This window comes from Oncorhynchus clarkii, chromosome 15 (genome assembly GCF_045791955.1).
Source record: "Oncorhynchus clarkii lewisi isolate Uvic-CL-2024 chromosome 15, UVic_Ocla_1.0, whole genome shotgun sequence".
NCBI classification, from domain to species: domain Eukaryota; kingdom Metazoa; phylum Chordata; class Actinopteri; order Salmoniformes; family Salmonidae; genus Oncorhynchus; species Oncorhynchus clarkii.
The window spans coordinates 28,816,735-28,841,633 of NC_092161.1; the positions used below are offsets into that span (position 1 = coordinate 28,816,735).

Genomic DNA, 24,899 nt, shown 5'->3' on the forward strand with positions numbered 1-24,899 from the left:
TGATTCACCCATACATGTTGAGCCTGACGGTCTGACAATCTGATTGAAATGGCAAAAGCGAGTCGACGGCACGCCGAGCTGTTACATTTGTAGCCAGGTGGCCGATGTCAACCTTTCCAATGCTTGACCACGATCACCGCTCCGTGGGTGTTTCCCAAATGGCACCCTATTCCCTATGCAGTGCACTACGTTTGACCAGAGCATTATGGGCCCTGATGAAAAGTTGTGCTCTATAAAGGGAATTAGGGGATGTTCGAGCCTAGCACCACCACCCTTGTTGTTGAACCGAATGCTAACCCTGGTTTTCTCCCTCTGTCTCCACTAGACCACGTCCAGAATGAGGAGAACTATGCCCAGGCTCTGGATAAGTTTGGCAGCAACTTCATCAGCCAAGAAAACCCTGACCTGGGAACAGCTTTCGTCAAGTTCTCCACCCTGACCAAGGAGCTGTCAACCCTGCTCAAGAACCTGGTGAGATGGGGGGGACTGACGGATCAGTTGTTATTGGCCGGTGAATTCCACAATGTTCACAACGTATTTGACAAAAAGGAATGTGTTTTTGTCCATCTTGGGAGCAGGCTTGACTTGGGCTTGTGCAACTTGTCTGTCTTCATTGGAGAGGTGTCTGCAAACCGTTTTCGAATTCCGCTGAATCGGCCCCCTCTTATCAAGTTGTTTCTTCGAAGTAAAAGACCCCCCCCCCCCCCCGACAAAAGCGTCATTGCGATCATCCCAATATGGCTGACTGCTGCTGGATCTAGCGTTCAGTTTGTCTGCTCTTATCGCTCTGCCATAGATTTCCCCTGACGTCTCTGTTGAAGAAATGAGTCCTGTTGGAATTCTGTGTGTGTGAGTGGTTGTTGTTGGACGGAGCTGCTGTCCCCTTGCTCTCTTCCTGTGTGTCTGGCAGTGAGATTAGACTCCCTATAAATACACTGAACCGCAGCAGACTACTGTGTGCGTGTGTGTGAGCCCTCCTGGAACCCTCTTATTAAATCAGCCACTTGTTGGCACTGCCTTGGGAGGTTGAATACATATTGCCTGTAATCGTGTTGAAAGGACAAGCAACTCTCGACATCCCTTATAGTGGTGCAAAGTCCAAAAATATATTGTTCTCTCTCCCTCCCTCTCTCCCCGTCTCTCACTTTATCATACAGACACACTTTTGTGGATGAGATATTTCGAAGACATACATTTGCCTTTTATACGTTCTCGTGTATCAACCATTTAGTGTATGTGTGAGGTCTAGGTAGGTCTAAATTCTCGCTCACCTAGAACACTGGCAACCAAGGCCACCAACATGCATGACCAAGCACAGAGGCCCACTGATCTATTTTCAGACACAGTTGCCATTTCAGTGTTTATTAAATATATCCTTCGGTTTCCATAACTGCTGCCCAAGTTGGGCTGATGGTCAGTGTGCACTGCTGTTGGTCTTGATGTTAGTAACTCCCTCACAGGAACCTGTCACGGAATTATACATTGTCATTGGTTTCTACAGAGTTTAAAGGTCATTGTAGCAGCCAGCAGTTGACATTGCTATTAGTCTGGCAGACATTTCTCTCTCTCTATCTCGATCGATCTTGATCGATCTCTCTCTCTCGATCTCTCGATCTCTCTCTCTCTCTATGTAGTTTATGGAGTGAACTGTTTGTACGCTGGCACTAGTTTGTGGTATTTACCACCCTTAAAAAAGGTGCCTCTCTCTGGAGTCCAGTGTGAGAGGAAGGAGACCACCCCGTTGGTCTGTAAAAGTAGTGAGCAGTAGGCAGAGAGAGCGAGGCCAGCTCTAATACTGGAGCAGTGGCCATTAAGCAGGTGATTGATTTGGACATTGGGCCTTTGCAACAGAGGTACTTAAGTGGACATTAAGTGATGTTTGTTTCCATGACCAGAGCCACGGATCTCAATGGAACTTGGCCCTGGCCATCACAGACCCAAATGGAATAAATGCTCAGGAATAATTACCGGCATTAATCTATTTGGTTAGAGTAAGCAAATTACTTTGGCTGATTCCTAAATAGCTAATAGCTTAGCACATTTTAAGAGTCTAAAATGCTTTCAGTGGTTCCTAAATAGCCAAGATTGAGTTCACCCTTAGACTGAAGATAATACTGGGTCTGTCAGTAAGTGTTGATGTACTCCAGCTGAAAGCTGAAGCAGTAGCTGCTTGACTCTTGCCCTGCTGACCAAGTCACTGAATCTCTCTCTCTCTTGCTCTCTCTCTCTCTGTGTCTCTCTCTCTGTCTCTCTCTCTCTCTCTCTCTCTCTCTCTCTCTGTCTCTCTCTCTCTCTCTGTCTCTCTCTCTCTCTCTCTCTCCAGCTCCAGCTCCAGAACCATAATGTAATCTTCACCCTGGACTCTCTGCTGAAGGGGGACCTGAAAGGCGTGAAAGGAGTAAGATTTACAGTAACCTCCTCTTCTCCCTTGTTTCCTCACTCCCTCTCTGTCTGCATGACCCCCTAGGGGAGGGCCTAGCACTGAGGCATGATGGGAAGAGAAGAGGGAGCCCACTCAGTAGATCTGTCCATTCATCTGTGTGTGTGTGTGTGTGTGTGTGTGTGTGTTAGAAAGTGTTAGAGAGAGTGTGTGTGTGTGTGTGTGTGTGAGAGAGAGGAAGAAAGATAGAGAAATGGAGAGGGGGAGGGAGAGCGAGTGGGCCGGACTGTTTAACAGATCACACTGTAAATCTTTGTGGGGTAAACAGTGTCCTTGTGTTGTGCCTGAAGGCGAGCGCCACGAATAAACGGGTCATGAACCCTTGAGGTTGGACACATGGAGTGGGCGTGGTAGTGGGCTCCAGAACGTAAATTGTGAGCCTGAGGCCTTGGCTGCAGTGGCAGAGCGGCGCTAGGGAGTGAACTGTTCGGTCGTGGGATTTTGGAATGACGGTTGTTGGCCAGCTTAAACGGTCACTGTAACAACCGTGATGATCATTTGAATATTTAAGACGCACATTTCTCCTCTCCTCTCCTCCGTTCCTGACTGCATGTGCTGCTGTAGAAATAGAATGAGGATAGAACGGGCGTCTCCATTCACGTCAATGATGGCATGGTGAGTGTACTGCCGGCCATTTGCGAGTGTACGCATATGAGCAGAGCAGGAAGAAAACAGGAAGTGTACCCATCAGTAGACGGGTTAGCTGACAACATCAGGAAAGCGATGCGCGCCCGTCGATGAGGCAGAGGGCCGTGTGTTGTTATGGTTCTGGACGGTCAGACGGCTAGCAACAACGACGAGAAACTGCCATGTGGCGTGGCTCATTTTAGCCGTTTTTGTTTTGTTATTGATACCATGTCTTGTTTTATGGGGTTTTGACTCTTGTCATGTCTATGCTAATTTGTAAGCTAGCTAACCAACAACTGTAACGATGAATTTGAGACACAAAAAGTGGTCATTGTGCAAATGTGTTTGTTTTCAATCAAGATTTGGAGAGGAATTATAGTTTACATGTTGTCAACAGTCCTTTTGAGTCTAAATCAACCCTGTCTGTTTTGCTTCACATTTTCAGTCAGCTGTTCGTTCCACACACACACACACACACACACACACACACACACACACACACACACACACACACACAAAAAGACGGTTATGACAGTTGTTTTATTTTCATGACTGTCTTCATCCGTAACCGTTAGTGCTGAGTGATTAACTGACATGTCTTTTTTTTTTTAACCAACTAATTGGCCGATGTCGGTTCAATTGTTTAAAAAAAAATCCATTTAGTTTGTTTTCTTTCTGTGAGCTCAATGCGTTCGTTGCACATTGAGTTGTAGTTTTCAACAGGCCACTGTTCTATATAATTATTACGTTTTCTGCTCCAATCGAACTACAATTACCATATATATGGTATACTACCATATACCATATATATATTACCAAGTTACTAAAGTAAAAGTGAAAGTCACCCAGTAAAATATTACTTGAATAAAAGTCTAAAAGTATTTGGTTCTAAATATATTTAAGTATAAAAGTAAATGTAATTACTAAAATATACGTATCAAAAGTAAAAGTATAAATCATTTCAAATTCCTTATATTAATAAGCAAAGCAGACTGCACCATTTACTTGTTTTTAAAATGTAGCCAGGGGTACAATCAACATAATTTACAAATGATGTATTTAGTGGGTCTGCCAGATCAGAGGCAGTAGGGACGACCACATGTTCTCCTGATAAGTGCGTGAATTGGACCATTTTCCTGTCCTGCTAAGCATTCACCATGTAATGACTACTTTTGGGTGTCAGGGAAAATGTATGGAGTAAAAAGTAGATTATTTTCTTTAGGAATGTAGTGAAGTAAAAGTAAAAAATATAAATAGTAAAGTAAAGTACAGATACCCGAAAAAACGACTTAAGTAGTACTTTACAGTATTTCTACTTAAGTACTTTACACCACTGTGCGCAGGTAAGATCAGGGATATTGCCCCTGCGTATTGAAACAGGTAAGATCAGGGATATTGCCCCTGCGTGAAACAGGTAATATCAGGGATATTGCCCCATGCGTATTGAAACAGGTAAGATCAGGGATATTGCCCCTGCGTGAAACAGGTAATATCAGGGATATTGCCCCATGCGTATTGAAACAGGTAATATCAGGGATATTGCCCATGCGTATTGAAACAGGTAAGATCAGGGATATTGCCCCTGCGTATTGAAACAGGTAAGATTAGGGATATTGCCCCTGTGTATTGAAACAGATAATATCAGGGATATTGCCCCATGCGTATTGAAACAGGTAATATCAGGGATATTGACCATGCGTATTGAAACAGGTAAGATCAGGGATATTGCCCCTGCGTATTGAAACAGGTAAGATTAGGGATATTGCCCCTGTGTATTGAAACAGATAATATCAGGGATATTGCCCCTGTGTATTGAAACAGGTAATATCAGGGATATTGCCCATGCGTATTGAAACAGGCAAGGTCAGGGATATTGCCCCTGTGTATTGAAACAGGTAATATCAGGGATATTGCCCATGCGTATTGAAACAGGCAAGGTCAGGGATATTGCCTCTGCTTATTGAAACAGGTCACTATGGTGGTGAAATGGAAGAGGAAAGACTATGTAACTATTGTGACCTTGAAGAAATAGAGACTGAAACTCATTTGATCCTCTGTTGCCCTTTCTACCACCATATACGCTTGCTCTTATTCCAGAAAGTCCACCAGATATACCCTGACATTATGTAGCTGAGCGATGAGGACAACCTTTTTTTTTGTCCATTGTGTATTTTTGTTTGCGGAATATTTAGATAAAGCCTGGAATAAAAGAAAAAGGGCTACCTATAATTCAATTATTACAAATATTTAACTTCTATGTGGTAAATGGTACGTGTGTATATAGATTGGGTACAGGCTTGTCTCCCACTTTAAACTTCTCTTTGTGCCAGACTTGGTTAAAATGCCTTGTTTCAGTTTTCTGTATTTATTTATATGTATGTATGTACAGTATGTATGTATGTTTTTTGTACTGCTCTAGGTATATAATTATTGTTATTTACTATTATGTGTTTATTTTGTTATTTTTGTATTTATGTTTTTTTTCCACTCTTTATACAATGCGTGTTGCAGAGAACACCGAAAGAAGAATTATCACAGTGAATTATTGTAATGTTTGTTGTGGTCATTTAATCCCATAAGGGACGGGTTACCAACTGGCGATTTGACACAAAAATCTAATTTCATTTATTCATTCATGCATAGTGAATGTAATGTTTACACATTTTTATCGAAAACAAAATGTCTTTTTTTTTCAATATTTTTTTCCATAGTCGAACCAAAACCTTTACTGACCTCTAAAAGCATGAATCACTCAGCTCTAATAACCGCTGGTTACATGGTTAAACGGTATTTGTGCCAGCCCTATGTGGGGCTGTGTTGGAGAGAGAGAATTCTCAAGAGTCAACACTGGACTGTGGGATTCCAGATTGACCTGTTTACTGCTGATTACTGATACTTTGTTCTCCCTTCTCTTTCAGGATATCAAGAAGCCCTTTGACAAAGCCTGGAAGGATTATGAAGCTAAATTGTAAGTGTGTTAATAAATGTGGGCCTGTACCTAGCTGTGTTGGGACACTGGAGGTTTGCCTTTCGGAAAGTATTCAGGCCCCTTGACTTTAGGTTAAAGCCCTATTGTACTTGTTTTTTCCCCCTCATCAATCTACACACACTATCCCATAATGACATTGCAAAAACAGGTTCGTATACATTTTTGCTACGGTAATGTATAAATAAAAAAACTGAAATATCACATTTACATAAGAATTCATACCTTTTACTCAGTACTTTGTTGAAGCACCTTTGGCAACGATTACAGCCTCGAGTCTTCTTGGGTATGATGCTACAAGCTTGACACATCTGTATTTGGGGAGTTTCTCCCATTCTTCCCTGCAGATCCTCTCAAGCTCTGTCAGGTTGGATGGGGAGCATCGCTGCACAGCTATTTTCAGGTGTCTCCAGAGATGTTCGATCGGGTTCAAGTCTGGGCTCTGGCTGGGCCACTCAAGGACATTCAGAGACTTGTCCTGAAGCCATTCCTGCTTGTCTTGGCTGTGTGCTTAGGGTCGTTGTCCTGTTGGAAGGTGAACCTTCACCCCAGTCTGAGGTCCTGAGCGCTCTGGAGCAGGTTTTCATCAAGGATCTCTCTATACTTTGCTCCGTTCATCTTTCCCTCAATCCTGACTAGTCTCCCAGTCCCTGCCGCTGAAAAACATCCCCACTGCATGATGCTGCCACCACCATGCTTCACTGTAGGAATGGTGCCAGATTTCCTCCATATGTGACGCTTGGCATTCAGGCCAAAGAGTTCAATCTTGGTTTCATCAGACCAGCAAATCTTGGTTCTCATGGTCGGTGAGTCCTTTAGGTTCCTTGTGGCAAAATCCAAGCAGGCTGTCATGTGCCTTTTACTGAGGAGTGGCTTCCACTCTACCATAAAGACCTGATTGGTAGAGTGCTGCAGAGATGGTTGTCCTTCTGGAAGGTTCTCCCATCTCCACAGAGGAAGTCTAGAGCTCTGTCAGAGTGACTATCGGGTTCTTGGTCACCTCCCTGACCAAGGCCCTTCTCCCCCAATTGTTCAGTTTGACTGGGCGACCATCTAGGAAGAGTCTTGGTGGTTCTTAACTTCTTCCATTTAAGAAGGATGGAGGCCACTGTGTTCTTGGGGACATTCAATGCTGCTGACATTTTTTGGTACCCTTCCCCAGATCTGTGCCTTGACACAATCCTGTCTCAGAGCTCCACGGACAATTCCTTCGACCTCATGGCTTTGTTTTTGCTCTGACGTGCACTGTCAACTGTGTGACCTTCTATAGACAGGTGTGTGTCTTTCCAAATCATGTCCAATCAATTGAATTAACCACTAGTGGACTCCAATCAAGTTGTAGAAACAACTAAAGGATGGTTAATGGAAACAGGATGCACCTGAGCTCTATTTCGAGTCTCATCTCAAAGGGTATGAATACATGTAAATAAGGAATTTCTATTTTTAATAATTTATACATTTGCAAAAATCTCCAAAAACCTTATTTGTCATGATTGGCTATTGTGTGTAGATTTGTATTTATTTAATACATTAATTTAATACATTATTTAATACATTTAGAATAAGGTTGTAACGTAACAAAATGTGGAAAAAGTCAAGTGTATGAACACTTTCCGAAGGCACTGTATATGGTGATGTGTGCTTGTGTGAGACATACAGTTGTTTTTGGTGTCTTTAAAATGTCAGATCTGATGTACTGTATATTACAACAATAATTTAAGTGGAATGTTCCGCCCTGTTAAAGCTCTCTTTCATGCTGAGAATTCCGTCTGATTTAAATGTGAGGTCATGGATTTATTAAACACTGTCTGTCTCTCTTCCTGCCTGCCCTCTTTTTCTTCCTTCCTTCCTTCTTGCCTGTCTGCCTGTCTTGTCTCACTAACTAACTGTCTGTCTGTCTGTCTGTCTGCCCTCTTTTTCTTCCTTCCTTCTTGTCTGTCTGCCTGTCTTGTCTGGTTTCACTAACTAACTGTCTGTCTGTCTGTCTGTCTGTCTGTCTGTCTGTCTGTCTGTCTGTCTGTCTGTCTGTCTGTCTCTGATTTCAGTACAAAGATCGAGAAGGAGAAGAGGGAGCATGCCAAGCAGCACGGGATGATTCGTACAGAGATAACAGGCGCTGAGATTGCTGAGGAGATGGAGAAGGAACGCCGTCTCTTCCAACTCCAGATGTGTGAGGTTAGAAGCGGGCACTGGGCACAGACTAGAGGGCACTGATTGGGCACTGACGGGGCCCTGCCACCCCAGGCCAAACCTAAGAGGACAACATAAAATCGGCATCCGTGCCAACCTCTGTTCTCTACGTGATTATGCTATAACCTAGTTACACATATCCCCAAAATGACACGAAAAACAGTATCATATTGTATTTCTATGCTCCAATCCTCCTATAGAAAAGGCAGAGCAAAATAACAAACTGTTCGAGCGATGCGCTCAGCTGTGCCAACGAGCTGCCTCCCGGCGGATGTAAACGCCTACTCCTCTCTCCCTCTTTATCTGCAGATTATTTCCTCACTTGGCATAACGGTACTGACAATTTCCATATTAACTTAGTGCCTCACTGTGGGATTCTAATTGGAGCAGTCATGGAGGAGCTCAACCCATCCACCTCTATTTCTGTGTACAGCGGTCGCGGGGTGGTTTGTCCCTCTTGGGTTTTTAGGGTGATCTCATTCACTGTGTTGTTATTGTGGATTGTTTGATATTGCTTCTAGTGTAGTGCTAGAGGGGCCCAGAGTTTATAATTAGGGCCCCAAGTTTTTCCTGCTCAAGTCATATTGACAAGAAAAACTCCCGACCCTAGAAGCGTGAGTAAAATGTATGCATGCTTGATTAAAACGCTTTGGATAAGAGCGTCTGCTAAATGGCCTAAATTATTATTATTATTATTATTATTATTATTATTATTATTATTATTATATATTGATAACATTGCTAGCATTGTGTGGCACCCTATTCCCTACACAGTGCACAACTTTGGACCAGGGCCCATAGGGCACTATATAAGGTATAGGGTGCCATTTGTTACACCAAATCCATCTTCCATCCCACTTTGCACTGCTACCGCTGCTAGTATGGGAGGGACCAGGTGACGCTCAGGACAGCAAGCTATTTTCTCCATCTGATCTGAGACCAGACATTGCTACTGCAGCGTCCCTCGCCTCCCATTCACACAAAGCCCCATAACACACAGGCACCAACAGGCATTCACAACACACACTAAACCCACCCCACAGCGCAGACACCACAAACAAAAAGTGGATAATCTCTGAGTCGCACACACTCAGACAGACAAAAGCAATATGTGTGTGACTGTGTGTTTGGTTTCAGGGGAGCACGCACATGAGCACACACATACACACACAGAGGATCACATGGTAAGAAATGCAGCACAGAAGCTTGGGGGACAGGAGTTGCCTTAGAAGGGCATTCTGGAATAGATTAAATGTCCTCTGTGTGCAGAGCTGAAAATGGTGCTTAGCAGTGATTCTTCACAAACTGTTCTAGATTGGTACGCCATGGGATAAACTCAGATTAAGATGATGTTTTATTCATTTGTTCGTCGGACATGAATTTGTCAGAGGAATTTGCTAATTTGGAGGCCGTAGTGGTTCCTGAAAAATAAAGGAAAAACACAATTCTAGTTATCCATTTCAAAAACAATTTACAATTTACTCATGATATTTTACAGATGTAAGATCTTAATTTGATCACGCTTTTGTTGCTGGCCATTTTCATGCACACTAGGAAATGCAAACTTGTAGTGTATTCGAGGTTTAAAAAGGCCTCTAAAATTTGTGATTTCCACTTTAAAATGTCAGACTTGATTTTCCCTAACGAAGAACCTATCAACCCCTACAAAAAATGTCTATGAATTATAATCCACATAATAATTCACATTTCCTGTTGCTGCAGGATTATTTTCAAACGGGCTCAAATTAAGATCCCACATCTGTATATTGCCGTCCTGTTCAGTGACGTTTAGATGTTTAGCTGTTTTTTCGGCTCCCACGGACTCAAGGCTGTGTTGAAATCGTGGATCAGAGGCTCATAACCTCCATCGTATGGGCATTCTGATAGGATTATTATAAGTGTTCAGAAGACATATTTTACACAAACAAACATTTAGTTTTATGGTGGTTTAATGCAGGGCCGGACAATTTTTCCAGCAGAGGGTTGGTGTGGTTGGGTGCAGACTTTTGTTCCGGCCTTGCAGTAACATGACGATTTACTGGTTCGTAAACGATAGCCTTCAAATAAATGATAGGTTTCAAATAAGACCTTGATTAGTAAAGTCACGTGTTTCTGCTTTGCTCGAACAAAAGCCTTGCCCCCCGCTCAGCCTTTAGTGATTGTCCACCCCTGGTTTAATGTATCACCACTACGTATAAGCATGGCAATACTCCGAATTGCATTTCCAAAATCATGTAACAGAGCGTTCTATTTGATGTCAGTTTTCACAGGCCACCACTTGTTTTCTCTACAGTACCTGATCAAAGTCAACGAGATCAAGACCAAGAAGGGAGTGGACCTTCTCCAGAACCTCATCAAGTATTACCACGCACAATGCAAGTAAGTAAACAGTGCCGCATTATCTCCCTCATTTACCATAGTGTAAGAGTCCCCCAAACACGCGTGGATCATGTCTACTGAGATGTGTCTGATTGGTGGCGAACACGCCATTTCTAAGGGAATTATGTCACTGTATACTCTCAAGACTAGCTCTACAGTGCATTCAGAAAGTATTCAGACCCCTTGACTTTTTTCACATTTTGTTACGTTACAGCCTTATTATAAAATGGATTCAATTGTTTTTTTCACCCTCATCAATCTACACACAATACCCCAAAATGACAAAGCAAAAACAGTTTTTTAGAAATGTTTGCAAATGTAAAACAATAAAACACTGAAATATTACATTTACATAAGTATTCAGACCCTTTACTCAGTACTTTGTTGAAGAACCTTTGGCAGTGATAACAGCCTCGAGTCTTCTTGGGTATGACGCTACAAGCTTGGCACACCTGTATTTGGGGAGTTTCTTCCATTCTTCTCAAGGTCCTCTCAAGGTCTGTCAGGTTGGATGGGAAGCGTTGCTGCACAGCTATTTTCAGGTCTCTTCAGAGATGTTCAATCGGGTTCAAGTCCGGGCTCTGGCTGGGCCACTCAAGGACATTCAGAGACCTTTTCCGAAGCCACTCCTGCGTTATCTTGGCTGTGTGCTTAGGGTCGTTGTCTTATTGGAAGGTGAACCTTCTCCCCAGTCTGAGGTCCAGAGAATCTTGTTTCTCATGGTCTGAGAGTCTTTAGGTGCCTTTTAGAAAACTCCAAGCGGGCTGTCATGTGCATTTTACTGAGGAGTGGCTTCCGTCTGGCCACTCTACCATAAAGGCCTGATTGGTGGAGTTCTGCAGAGATGGTTGCCCTTCTGGAAGGTTCTCCCATCGCCACAGAGGAACTCTGAAGCTCTGTCAGAGTGACCATCAGGTTCTTGGTCACCTCCGTGACCAAGGCCCTTCTCCCCCGATTGCTCTGTTTGGCCGGGCGGCCAGCTCTAGGAAGAGTCTTGGTGGTTCCAAACTTCTTCCATTTAAGAATGATGGAGGCCACTGTGTCCTTGGGGACCTTCAATGCTGCAGAAATGTTTTGGTGCCCTTCCCCAGATCTGTGCCTCGACACATCGGAGCTATCGGAGCTCTACTGACAATTCCTTCGACCTCATGGCTTGGTTTTTGCTCTGACATGCACTGTCAACTGTGGGACCTTATATAGACAGGTGTGTGCCTTTCCAAACCATGTCCAATCAATTGAATCTAACACAAGGATGATCAATGGAAACAGGATGTACCTGAGCTCAATTTCGAGTCTCATAGCAAAGGGTCTGAATACATGTAAATAAGGTATTTCTGTTTTTTAATTTAAAAATACATTTGCAAACATTTCTAAAAACATTTTTACATTTTCTCGTTATGGGGTATTTAATCCATTTTAGAATAAGCCTGTAACGGAGCAAAATGTGGGAAAACTCAAGAGGTTTGAATACTTTCCAAAGGCATTGTATATTATTCTCTCTGTGATTTCTCTTTGCTCTCTCTCTTTCCCTCTTTCTTTCTTTTTCTCTCCCTCTCTTTTCATCTCTCTCCCTCTCAACCCCCCTCCATCCCGCTCTCTTGAATGGGGTGATGCATGATTTACCGGTCTTGGGTAGGGAGTAATATTTAGCTCTCATAAATATGCATGACCCTTCATGACGATGCGACGTGACAGCCGTGGGGGTTTGTGGGTAAATAATGGGTGCCCCCTGTGCCAGGGACTGAGCCCAACGCTGTGTCATCGACAGGCCTGACAGCCTCAATGCTGCTAGGTGGTTGTGTCATAACATTGAGGAAACAAAACAATGCAGTTTTCTGGTTGTCTACTCAACCCAAAACTATGACTATCACAGTGTAGAGACATGCCTTATAGAGCGATGGGAAAAGAACCTTTCAGTAGAAAACTGAGTTTCAGTAGGATGAGTGGGCCGAGGGAGGTGATGTATCCCTGGAGGGTAGGGGAGAGAGAGGGGGTGGAGAGAGAGAGAGAGAGGGGGATAGAAGGGTTGTTAGTGGAGACGAGCGGATGCTGCATTCAGGTAGATGCCACTGGCACTGGCAGATCCATAATGGATGACAGGAGGTGCTTAGCATTCCACTCTGGACACAGCCAGAGAGAGACAGGAGAGAGAGATATCTCTATGCCAAAAGCCAGAGGAGCCAAGCAGTGCTATACATTATACATATCCAACTGCATCAGTCTCATTCTCAGTCACCCCTCTATTCATTTTGACCTTTCTAATGGCCGAATAAGTCTTGGACACTTGACATTTCGAAATGATGTGAAAGATGCTACGCTCCACCAAATGACTGCCCTTCGTCTCACTTTCGTTGGAATTAAAGTGAAAACCTCAGTGGAATTCTAATATCCGCCCTGTAATCTCTTGCAGCTTCTTCCAAGATGGCTTGAAGACGGCGGATAAGCTGAAGCAGTACATTGAGAAGCTGGCTGCTGACCTCTACAATGTAAATACCCACCTACAGGCTTCTCTCCATCTGATTACTGCTACTCTGCAGCCTGACATGTTATCTAGACTGATTCAGTGAGTGAGTGATTGAGCGAGTGAGCGATTGATTGAGTGTGTGTGTGTGTTCGTTTGTTTTGTCTTATCTCACCCGGTGTATGTCCTTCTCAGATAAAGCAGACCCAGGACGAGGAGAAGAAACAGCTGACGGCTCTCAGAGACTTGATCAAGTCATCCCTTCAGCTGGACCAGAAGGAGGTAGGCAGAACCTGAACAATCTAGTCCTAACTGGGCCAAGTGGGCCCAAGCCAGAGTTGACAATTAGGGAAAATAGTGGAAACTCCCTCCAGCCATGTGTGCAGCAAAATCAATGTTTGGTGGAAAATGAGACCGCAGCAGTAGACTCCTCAGTCCTCAACCCTAACCTTTCACCCTTAGAGGGTTTAGCTACTAGCTAGTCTCCTGTAGTGCAGAGTGAGTACCCAGTGCTGTACCATGCTGGTAGCCAGTGTTTAGTAGGCCTTGGCTGGTAACCAGTGTTGTGCCTCACTGGCTGCTTAGTGGAGAGCAACTTACTGTCTTAAAAGTCCAGTGTAGTCAAAAATGGGATTTTCCTGTGTTTTATATATATTTCCACATTATGAGCTCAGAATAATACTTTGAAATTGTGAAAATTCTGATAATGCCCTTTTAGTGTGAAAGCTGTTTGAAAAGACTGCCTGTTTTGGTGGGATTGAGTTTTGGCCTGCCTGGTGACATCACCAGGCAGTAAATGAGTTAATAGTCCAATAAGAAAGAGTGTTTCAAACCTCTCTGCCAATAACGGCTAGTTTTTAGTTTTCCACTCACCACTCAGACCACTCCCAGACAGTCCTAGCAACATTCTTGTTTGAGAAATTGCTGTTTGCTAAGAAGCTATTTTAGTTTATTTTTGACCATTTTAATTGAAAACAATCACAGTTAGGTACTTAACTGTTACCCCAAAAGGTTTGATATTGAGATTTTAAAAAAATGAGGCTTCATTAGCCCTTTAACTAACCTACCCTAACCTCATTCTAAGCACTCACAGGTCACAACTGCCAAACACATCAATTAGGTTTATCACTCAGTCTCACACTCAATGCTAGCTGCTCGCTGTGTTTTGCATGTTGCTACTGTATAATAGTGAGCAGAGCCTAAGTGAGAAGGACTGGCCCGCCGTGTCAACACAGCTACAACTATCTGTCTGTGTCCCAAAAATGGCACCCTATTCCTTACATAGAGCACTCATTTTGACCAGAGCCCCGAGCCCCATGGGTGAAAGTGGTGCACTATATAGGGAACAGGGTGCCATTTGGGACGGAGCCGACGATCCACACTGAACATCCTCTGGTTTATAACGCCCAGACACAAATGTTGTCACTCACGCAATCACTCACTCACTCATCATACCGTACCACACTAACACCTACACTCAATGAGGGCAGGCGCTCTCTCACTCACAACTACACCTCGGCGGCTTCTTTCACACTCTCTCTCTCTCTCTCTATTCCCCTCTACTCGCTGCTCGTCTGGACTCAAGTCTAGAAGAGTAAGTGCTAGCATGCTTCTGACAGATTTTGAAGAGCATGCCCTCCACTGTGTCTCTCCATTAGAAACCTGCTGTGTTTTTCATCTGATAGTGTGTTGGAACATGTCTGCCTCCCAAGTGGCTCCCTATTCTCTATGTAGTGCCCTTCTTTTGACCGGAAAAAGTGGAAAAGTAGCGCACTAAATGGAGAGTTGGGCGCCATTTGGGACGCACACCATGATCCTTTGAACATCAAATGTGACCCAAGAAATAATAACGGCCATGTGGGTCAGACACACACACACACACACACACACACACACACACACACACACACACACACACACACACACACACACACACACACACACACACACACACACACACACACACACGACCCTGGCATGCACTCTCTGTAAGAGGCATATTTGGTTGGTAATGTGTGGTGAGTTGCTGTGTTTTCTGTGTCTAAACACTGTGTGTGTTACTGCAGGACTCCCAGAGTAAGCAGGGTGGCTATAGTATGCACCAGCTGCAGGGCAACAAAGAGTTTGGCTGTGAGAAGAAAGGCTACCTGATGAAGAAGAGTGATGGGTAGGTCACACACACACACACACACAGACACTGAACAGCACTGAACATACACAGACATGAAGAGCCCTTTTCGGATCCTTCGTTGTGACTTGGTGTTGTCTTCCTGCAGGCTGAGGAAGGTGTGGCAGAGGAGGAAGTGTTCAGTGAAGGGTGGCATGCTCACCATCGCTCATGCTACGGTGAGTGGCAAAACACACACACACACAACTTGAGCACCCTTACACACTCCTGTCGAGGCTAGATCAAAGGCAACATCCAGTAGGAAGGAAGCTGTGTAGGCCACTATCAATCTAGCAGTTGGCAGAGAGGAATCGACATGGGTGGGTTGCCAAGGCAACCCCTTAGCCCCCTCCCTCTCCTGTTGCTGTGGTGACTCATCACTGAGTGTGGTGCTGGCTCTACTCTTCTCAGGGTCTGTGGATACTGTGCTGCTAGATAGACAGACACACATGCACACAAAGATGTGTGAGAGAGCACACACACACACACACAATCTAGCTGGCCCCTGTTTTTATTATTGCAGCTCCACATTGCGGGGAACTCCCCCGAATGTCACTAATCGATTCCTCATTTCCACCCATACTTCCACCATCCTTTCAAGGAAACGCGCAAATGTACTTGTCCCCTGTTCTTTGTCTGACGGCTTGTTGCCACTCCTTCTCCATGTTTATTACCCATCAGCCCCTGTGCCAGCCTGGCAAGCCTCACCACAGGGCTCATCACAGTCCGTTGACGTTTTGTTAACATCCCCCCCACCATCCCCACTGCCCACATGCCCGGGCACAGTCACAATGCAGTGCCCAGTCTACACACGTGCCAGCTGATCACACTGCTGTTATCATAATATTATAGTGGGTATCGTAACTGAAGCCAAGCCAAAGTGGCGATGCCTGGACCACAGACACAGTACTGAGGGAATACCTGGGATTCTCCCTAGGCTAGCTGCATACACTGTTAAGTCTAGTGGTCAGGCTGTGTCTCAGATCACATGGGGCTCTACAAGGTGTCGAAACGGATTTCTTTATTCAGTCGAGACAAAAGGACATTACCCACAATGCCTAACATCAGCAGATGAGTTGACCTATTCCTTTACCAACCTGTCATTTTCCAGACGCTCTGATCCAGAGCAGTGAGTGCAAACATTTTTATGTTTGTTTGTACTGGTCCCCCATGGGAATCGATCCCACAACTATGGCGTTGCAAGTGCCGTGCTCTGCCAACTGAGCCACACGGGACCATCCAGAGTCAGATAGGCTTGTAGCGTTAGTTTCATAGCACCAATACTGGGTGATGGACAGATTCCTTTTCCTGAATTTATGTCAAATAGCTAAGTTGTCTGTCTCTGTGTGTTCGTGCAGTCCAACAGGCAGCCTGTGAAACTCAACCTGCTCACCTGCCAGGTCAAGCCCTGTGCTGAGGACAGGAAGTGCTTCGACCTCATTTCCCGTAAGTACCTCTTCCTGTAACCCCCACACCAACACAGTAGTTACCATGGGCGTGAGGTGGGCTGTGAGAAATGGGGGCCTTATATTACCTTCTGTAGGAATTCAGAAACAGGAAGCGTAGAATAGACACTTTTGTGCCACGGGTCGCCAGTAAGCTCTTTCACACGCTCCATTTTCCTGGCGTCCTGTTTGAATGGTGCCATGACAACGCCTGAAACACGCTGTGCTTGTGAATTACTCCGCCGTGCATCTCCACAGGGCTATGTCACGTCACGTGATTACACAGTGTCTGCTGGGTCCGAGAGATCACGTTCCCGTCTCATCTTCTCTCTGCCAACAGATAACCGGACCTATCACTTCCAGGCTGAGGATGAACAGGAGTTTGTCATGTAAGTGTACCGTGACAGTCCCCCCCCACATTGTAGACATCCACCTCCTATTAGTATCCAACTCCAAAGGCAGGTACATAGTATGTTAAGACTGTGATGGAATTTGGGGTTACGGTTATTTGTCAGCCACGTGACTCGGTCACCGTTATAATCGCATTAATAGCAAAAACGCACATTTTCTCCTCGTCTCCGCACCTGACTGCACGTGCAGCTGCTGGGGGGTATTGCCTAGGTAACCGAAGACGTGTTTGCTATGGGGGGTGGGTTTATACAATTACCGTGCCAGCTCTATAGTAATGCATGCTGAAGCGATGAACCTTGCACTGTTAATGTGTGAGTGTGAAAGACGAGATCGGTGAGGTTTAACAAAGAAAGACACTGTTTTCTTTAACGGAAAAGGTTTAGAGGTTTTGTCTAGTGTCCATGGTCCATTGACAATGAGGGATTTCTTTTTGATCCCTGAGAGAGAGAGAGAGAGAGAGGACTGCTAAGTGCTAGCAGCGGTAAGGGTATCTTCATGTATCTGTGGGATCTGTGGTTGTTATTCAGGTCACTGTAACCCTGGGATGGGCAACTGGCGTCGGCACGCTGCTACATTTCCAGATATGTATTTCTTTTTTGTTATAATTGTAGAACACACAAGGTGCAATTTCGAAAATCTGGTTGTGCATCAGCAGTTTTTCGATTGTTATGTCAGTCACTGACATTCGCTCAATTAGCACGTCAGCAAAAAAGTTTTTTTTAGAATATTTAGAATATTTGGAAGGCAAGAAGGATTCTTTGGAATGCAAGAAGGATTCTGCATAGAACCATATATAATATTTCCCATCATGCTCTATTGACTTACGTAATTGTTTGTTTTACTGTAATATCTGTGTTTTTGCATGTACATTGCTTGGTTGATTAATTTTATGTTACACAAAGATAAATAACATACCGTTTTTTAAACTAATCCCATCTGTAAGAAATTTGATTTATTTCACCCGTTACTGATATGGTTGTTCCAGTTTAGATAATTGAGGTAGTCTCAATATCCAGTCTTCCCTACCCTGACAGTCATTCTGAATTCAGGTTGTAGGTGATTAACAATTCCACTTGTTGGATATCTTAACTCTGGCTGTATTCTAATAGAATTACACATCACTTTGCAAGCCAGCATAATGTGACTTGCAGGCCTGATGTGGCTTGTGAACCAGAATATGCATACCACCACTGTGTTGGGCTATAATTAGGCCCTCGAAGAAAGGCCTTATGATATATGGAATGCATTGTAATAAATAATAACATTTTAAACGCTAAAAAGGCTGGTGGAACCATTCATAGAGGGTTCTAGGAAGAACCTTTAGATGATAAAAGGCATAGAGGCAGAACCCTTCTAGGCAGAACCCTTCATAGAGGGTTCTAGGTATAACCATTTACAGGGGGTTATTTGAAGAACTCTACATACAGGGTTTTAGATAGAACCCTCTGCACCAAAAAGGGTACAAACCGAAGAACCCTGTATGGGGACAAACTGAAGAACCCTGTATGGTTCTACTCAACACCTTTTTTTCTAAGTGTACTTTTCACCAGGGGTCATAGGGTTCTGGTCAAAAGTAGTGCATTTCATAGGGAATAGGGTGCCATTTTGGGACATAACCACAACTCAGCTGCAATTCAAAATATCAGTAAGTTCATTAAGTATCTGTAACTAGGGAACACACACACACACACACTCACACACTCATGCACACACCCGCACACACACACATACATACAAATGCTGACTCCACACTCTCAGCTCTATGCTGTCACGCACTTCCAGCTGAGGCAAACCATACAGTGATGAAGTCGCTGGATTAAAACACTTATCACTTGACAATATCTCAGCATTATGCAATCACATGCTCGCCCACCCATGTCTTGTGCATCGCAAGTAAACACGTTCACCCTTAAAGACACAAGAACACCCACATCTCTGCATAACGTTGTCTAATTTCTTATTTTTCACTCGTTCACCCGCACACACCTGTGCTGTGTCCTCTGCTGTGTCCTATCCTGTGTCATGTGCTGTGTCCTGTATTGTGACCTCTGCTGTGTCCTGTACTATGTCCTCTGCTGTGTCCTGTACTGTGTCCTCTGCTGTGTCCTCTGCTGTGTCCTGTCCTGTGTCATGTACTATGTCCTGTACTGTGTCCTCTGCTGAGTCCTCTGCTGTGTCCTGTCCTGTGTTATGTGCTGTGTCCTGTGCTGTGTCATGTACTATGTCCTGTGTCCTGTACTGTGTCCTCTGCTGAGTCCTCTGCTGTGTCCTGTCCTGTGTCATGTACTATGTCCTGTACTGTGTCCTCTGCTGAGTCCTCTGCTGTGTCCTGTCCTGTGTCATGTACTACGTCCTGTGTCCTGTACTGTGTCCTCTGCTGAGTCCTCTGCTGTGTCATGTACTATGTCCTGTGTCCTGTTCTGTGTCCTCTGCTGAGTCCTCTGCTGTGTCCTGTTCTGTGTCATGTACTATGTCCTGTGTCCTGTACTGTGTCCTCTGCTGAGTCCTGTGCTGTGTCATGTACTATGTCCTGTGTCCTGTACTGTGTCCTCTGCTGTGTCCTGTGCTGTGTCATGTACTATGTCCTGTGTCCTGTACTGTGTCCTCTGCTGTGTCCTGTTCTGTGTCATGTACTATGTCCTGTCCTGTGTCATGTGCTGTGTCCTGTGCTGTGTCCTGTAGATGGGTGACGGGGACAGCAGGACTGACGTCAGTCCCATTGAGCCTGACTCCGATGCATTGTCCAAATGGCACCTTATTCCCTATGTAGTGCACTACTTTTGTCCAGGGCCCATATAGGGAATATGGTGCCATTTGGGACACAGTCTAGTCTAACTACCAGTCTAATGGCAGAGTGAGTTGTGATGTACTGTTCTGTGCTGAACAACAGCAGCCGCCGACTCATGTTTGATTGGCAGTTACTTCCTGCCAATTTGTGTGTGTGTGCGTGGCGATTGTTCAGATGTGTTGGTTTGAATGTCATGAGAGGGTATCTGGGGCTGCTGGCTGGTTGGATAGGGTTGTGTATTGTACACTACAGTATGTGGTTGACACTGTAGGCAAATGTAGGTCCTATGTAGGTTGAATGCAAAGTAGCTGTCAAGATGTAAGGCAGTATACAGTTATATTTAAGCAATAAGGCCCAACGGGGTGTGGTATAGGGCCAATATACCACAGCTAAATGCTGTTCTTATACACGACGCAACGCGGAGTGCCTGGACAGAGCCGTTAGCCATGGTACATTGGCCACATTTCACAAACCCCCGAGGTGCCTTATTGCTATTATAAACTGGTTACCAACGTAATTAGAGCTGTTAAAATACATGTTTCGGCCAATCAGCATTCAGGGCTCAAAGCACCCAGTTTCTAATAATACACAGAGTGTAGATATAGATAGCATCAGATGGAGTTGGAGTTGTCCCATCTGATTTGATTTGATTTGACCGTTCAAAATACATCAAATCGCAGCAGAAACACATCGGAAAATGGTCAAGGACTTCTTTCCACTGTGGTCCTCTCGTCTAAAAGCCTCTACCTATGTAACTCAGTGCTTGTACGTGTTGAAAACCCCTGTGCTTTTGTAATAACTTGTTCTCTCTGCTCTTTCGTTTCTCTGTGCCGCGTGTAGCTGGATCTCTGTGCTGTCCAACAGTAAGGAGGAAGCTCTGAACATGGCGTTCCGCGGAGAAGAGGACGGAGTAGGAGGAGAGGATGGCCTGGAGGACCTGACCAAAGCCATCATAGAGGAGGTGCTGCGCATGCCTGGCAATGAAGTCTGCTGTGACTGTGGCGCTGCAGGTATGTATAGTACGACATCTATGGGTGCCCGTGTGTTTGGTCCTTGGACATGCACAACCGCTTTGGTTTTCCAAGGGGTTCTCACATTGTAGATTCTCCACTATACCACTACAGAAGACAACGGCACCTTTGCTGCGGCATTTTATCTCGCCCATGAACACACACCTCCCGGTAGAACTCACACATCCCTGTAGAACTCACACATCCATGTAGAACTCACACACCCCTGTAGAACTCACACACCCCTGTAGAACTCACACATCCCTGTAGAACTCACACATTCCTGTAGAACTCACACATCCATGTAGAACTCACACATTCCTGTAGAAGTCACACATCCATGTAGAACTCACACATCCATGTAGAACTCACACATCCCTGTAGAACTCACACATCCCTGTAGAACTCACACATCCATGTAGAACTCACACATCCCTGTAGAACTCACACATCCCTGTAGAACTCACACATCCCTGTAGAACGCACACATTCCTATAGAAGTCACACATCCATGTAGAACTCACACATTCCTGTAGAAGTCACACATCCATGTAGAACTCACACATCCATGTAGAACTCACACATCCATGTAGAACTCACACATCCCTGTAGAACTCACACATCCATGTAGAACTCACACATCCCTATAGAACTCACACATCCATGTAGAACTCACACATCCATGTAGAACTCACACATCCCTATAGAACTCACACATCCATGTAGAACTCACACATCCATGTAGAACTCACACATCCCTGTAGAACTCACACATCCATGTAGAACTCACACATCCATGTAGAACTCACACATCCATGTAGAACTCACACATTCCTGTAGAAGTCACACATCCATGTAGAACTCACACATCCATGTAGAACTCACACATCCATGTAGAACTCACACATCCCTGTAGAACTCACACATCCATGTAGAACTCACACATCCATGTAGAACTCACACATTCCTGTAGAAGTCACACATCCATGTAGAACTCACACATCCATGTAGAACTCACACATCCATGTAGAACTCACACATCCATGTAGAACTCACACATCCCTGTAGAACTCACACATCCATGTAGAACTCACACATCCCTATAGAACTCACACATCCATGTAGAACTCACACATCCATGTAGAACTCACACATCCCTATAGAACTCACACATCCATGTAGAACTCACACATCCATGTAGAACTCACACATCCCTGTAGAACTCACACATCCATGTAGAACTCACACATCCATGTAGAACTCACACATCCATGTAGAACTCACACATTCCTGTAGAAGTCACACATCCATGTAGAACTCACACATCCATGTAGAACTCACACATCCCTGTAGAACTCACACATCCATGTAGAACTCACACATCCCTATAGAACTCACACATCCATGTAGAACTCACACATCCATGTAGAACTCACACATCCCTATAGAACTCACACATCCCTGTAGAACTCACACATCCATGTAGAACTCACACATCCATGTAGAACTCACACATCCATGTAGAACTCACACATCCCTATAGAACTCACACATCCATGTAGAACTCACACATCCATGTAGAACTCACACATCCCTATAGAACTCACACATCCATGTAGAACTCACACATCCATGTAAAACTCACACATCCATGTAGAACTCACACATCCATGTAGAACTCACACATCCCTATAGAACTCACACATCCATGTAGAACTCACACATCCATGTAGAACTCACACATCCCTATAGAACTCACACATCCATGTAGAACTCACACATCCACGTAGAACTCACACATTCCTGTAGAACTCACACATCACCATAGAACTCACACATCCTCAACCATCTTCAAGGTTGTCCCTCAGAAGTCCCTGCTCAGCCCAACATCGATCCACTCTTCTGCACTGTCATGGCTGCTCCCTATCTCCCTCAGTAGTTAGGCATATGCTATGCAGCTCTCCTGCAAAGTCACCCTTAACCAAACAAGCAGCAAAGCAGCACCAGGAGCCTTTTCTGTATTCAGGATAGAACAGTGGTGCTGGTCCTTTCTGGCCCCTGGCCCTCCGACTTGATCCTCCCCTGCTGTAAAAACAGAGGCTCAGCACTCCCCAAGCAGAGACACCCTGGCCCTCTGACTCCCCCCAATACACACACACACTGTCAGCATAAACACACAGATCCCACTGAGGAGAGTGCAGGCCACTAGCGAAGAAGAAAAATCCTGCGTTTGTTGCGACATCGTTACATCACTACATTACATAATTCATACACACACAGGCAGAGTTTTGCTGATTTCCCCTCTATGGTGTGAGCTTATTTGATAATGTGTTGATAATGCGCTAGTGTACTGCAGGGTTATTTAGGTTGCTCCTGCGGCCCATCCTGCCTGAAATACAGCTCTCTAGAGGAGTATTAGTGTCAAATGTTTTTTTGCAGCTCTAGAGCTCTCACCCCACCCTGTGCTTCCTGTCATCTCTTCGGTCATCTTTTGCCATCCTGCATGTGACTCATTGGTGTTTGGCCGACCCGCCTGAGTCCGTCCGGCACAGACCTGTCAAATCCGGACACGCTAGTTAGCCTAACAGCTAACAGCACTCAGCCATCTGTAAAAATAGTGTGTTTACATCTGCATAGCTGCGTAGGGCTCTTAGGCTTGGGTTTAAGCCTCCTTAAGTTGCATCACTCATGCTTGGCTGTGGTGTCAGTCACTGTAGCGGTTTACTGGGAAGAGCCCAAAGCCTCTCTAGCCCTCCACCACATGGCTCTGCTGTCAGAGCATGTACAGGCATTCTGCTTGACACAGAATGATGCAATGTTTTCTAGTTGCTGAGCTCTGGTAGTCCAGTCGGTATGGTTGGTGGGTCTGAGGCTGCCGAGGCCCTCTAGTGGTATGTGCTGTGCATTGCCGCTGCTCACATTTGATGGTGATGGTGGACCTGGGTTGTATTCATTTGTGCACACCATAGCAAAACGTTTTGCAACGGAAAACGAAAACAAAATTGTTTTATACGTTCAGTTTGTCCCTCCCCGCATCAGTCCGTTTTCTTTTGTTTGGGGCTACATGCAAGTGTTCAGATCAAAAATGAAACCCCCTTGTGTTCAGCATTATCGTTCTGGATGTACACTGTAAATTGTATATTTGTGTTAGTACTTTGAAAAAACATCTATGTTCTTTTTGGAGCCAAAACAGCTGTGCACTAAACTGTAAATTCCAGCCATATTTTTGTGGTTGTGTAGCCAAGACGCTTATCCACAAGCCTGTGCTCCACAAAATGGCTGCTCTCTAACTTGAGTACATTGTCATGTTGTCTGTGCCCTTAGATCCAAAATGGCTGTCCACTAACCTGGGCATCCTGACCTGCATCGAGTGCTCTGGAATCCACCGGGAGATGGGAGTTCACATCTCACGCATCCAATCCATGGAGCTAGATAAGCTAGGCACCTCTGAACTCTTGGTGAGTGAAAAAAGAAATACATTTGGTGAACATTATATAACGTGTTTTTTTTCACAGTAGATCAACATGCAAAATAGATTCAGAAACAGGATAGAAATAAATACATCTGGATTACAGCGTGATTGTGATTACGGCAATTCGAGCAAAGTGCTTCTAACGAGCATCTTGACATTCACAAGTGACTTGATTTTTTTTCCCTTCACAGCTGGCTAAGAACGTAGGGAACAGTAGTTTCAATGAAATAATGGAGGAGAACCTTCCTGGTCCCTCACCCAAACCCACACCTTCAAGTGACATGTAAGTACTCAGAGTCATCAACGACTACATGAACTTCTTCGAAACTAGAAGCTCCGTGGAAATGTTACCTCACTTTCACTTGTCACTTGACATGACTGGAAGCATAATCAGGAGTATGTTTGAGCTTATGCAGGTAGATGTGTCTGGCGGGAAAAGACACAGAAATCAATTGGAACACTAGAATGGCCATTGGCATCTTAGCAACATGGCTATATAAAAAATCCATCCATCTTGGTCAGG

The 24,899-nt window shown here is 44.6% G+C and overlaps 1 protein-coding gene across 1 annotated transcript in view; it reads left to right on the forward strand.

The window, feature by feature from the left end:
• Positions 1-24,899, forward strand: part of LOC139367159 (ArfGAP with SH3 domain, ankyrin repeat and PH domain 1b) — a 69,195-nt gene that overhangs the window by 25,887 nt on the left and 18,409 nt on the right. The window contains exons 5-18 of the mRNA XM_071105279.1: positions 326-471; positions 2,324-2,398; positions 5,986-6,035; positions 8,099-8,228; positions 10,537-10,622; positions 13,033-13,108; positions 13,279-13,365; positions 15,150-15,250; positions 15,360-15,429; positions 16,609-16,696; positions 17,036-17,084; positions 20,735-20,904; positions 24,229-24,362; positions 24,568-24,659. Coding sequence (XP_070961380.1) covers positions 326-471; positions 2,324-2,398; positions 5,986-6,035; positions 8,099-8,228; positions 10,537-10,622; positions 13,033-13,108; positions 13,279-13,365; positions 15,150-15,250; positions 15,360-15,429; positions 16,609-16,696; positions 17,036-17,084; positions 20,735-20,904; positions 24,229-24,362; positions 24,568-24,659 — 1,354 coding nt within the window. The remainder of the gene's footprint in view (positions 1-325; positions 472-2,323; positions 2,399-5,985; positions 6,036-8,098; positions 8,229-10,536; positions 10,623-13,032; positions 13,109-13,278; positions 13,366-15,149; positions 15,251-15,359; positions 15,430-16,608; positions 16,697-17,035; positions 17,085-20,734; positions 20,905-24,228; positions 24,363-24,567; positions 24,660-24,899) is intronic.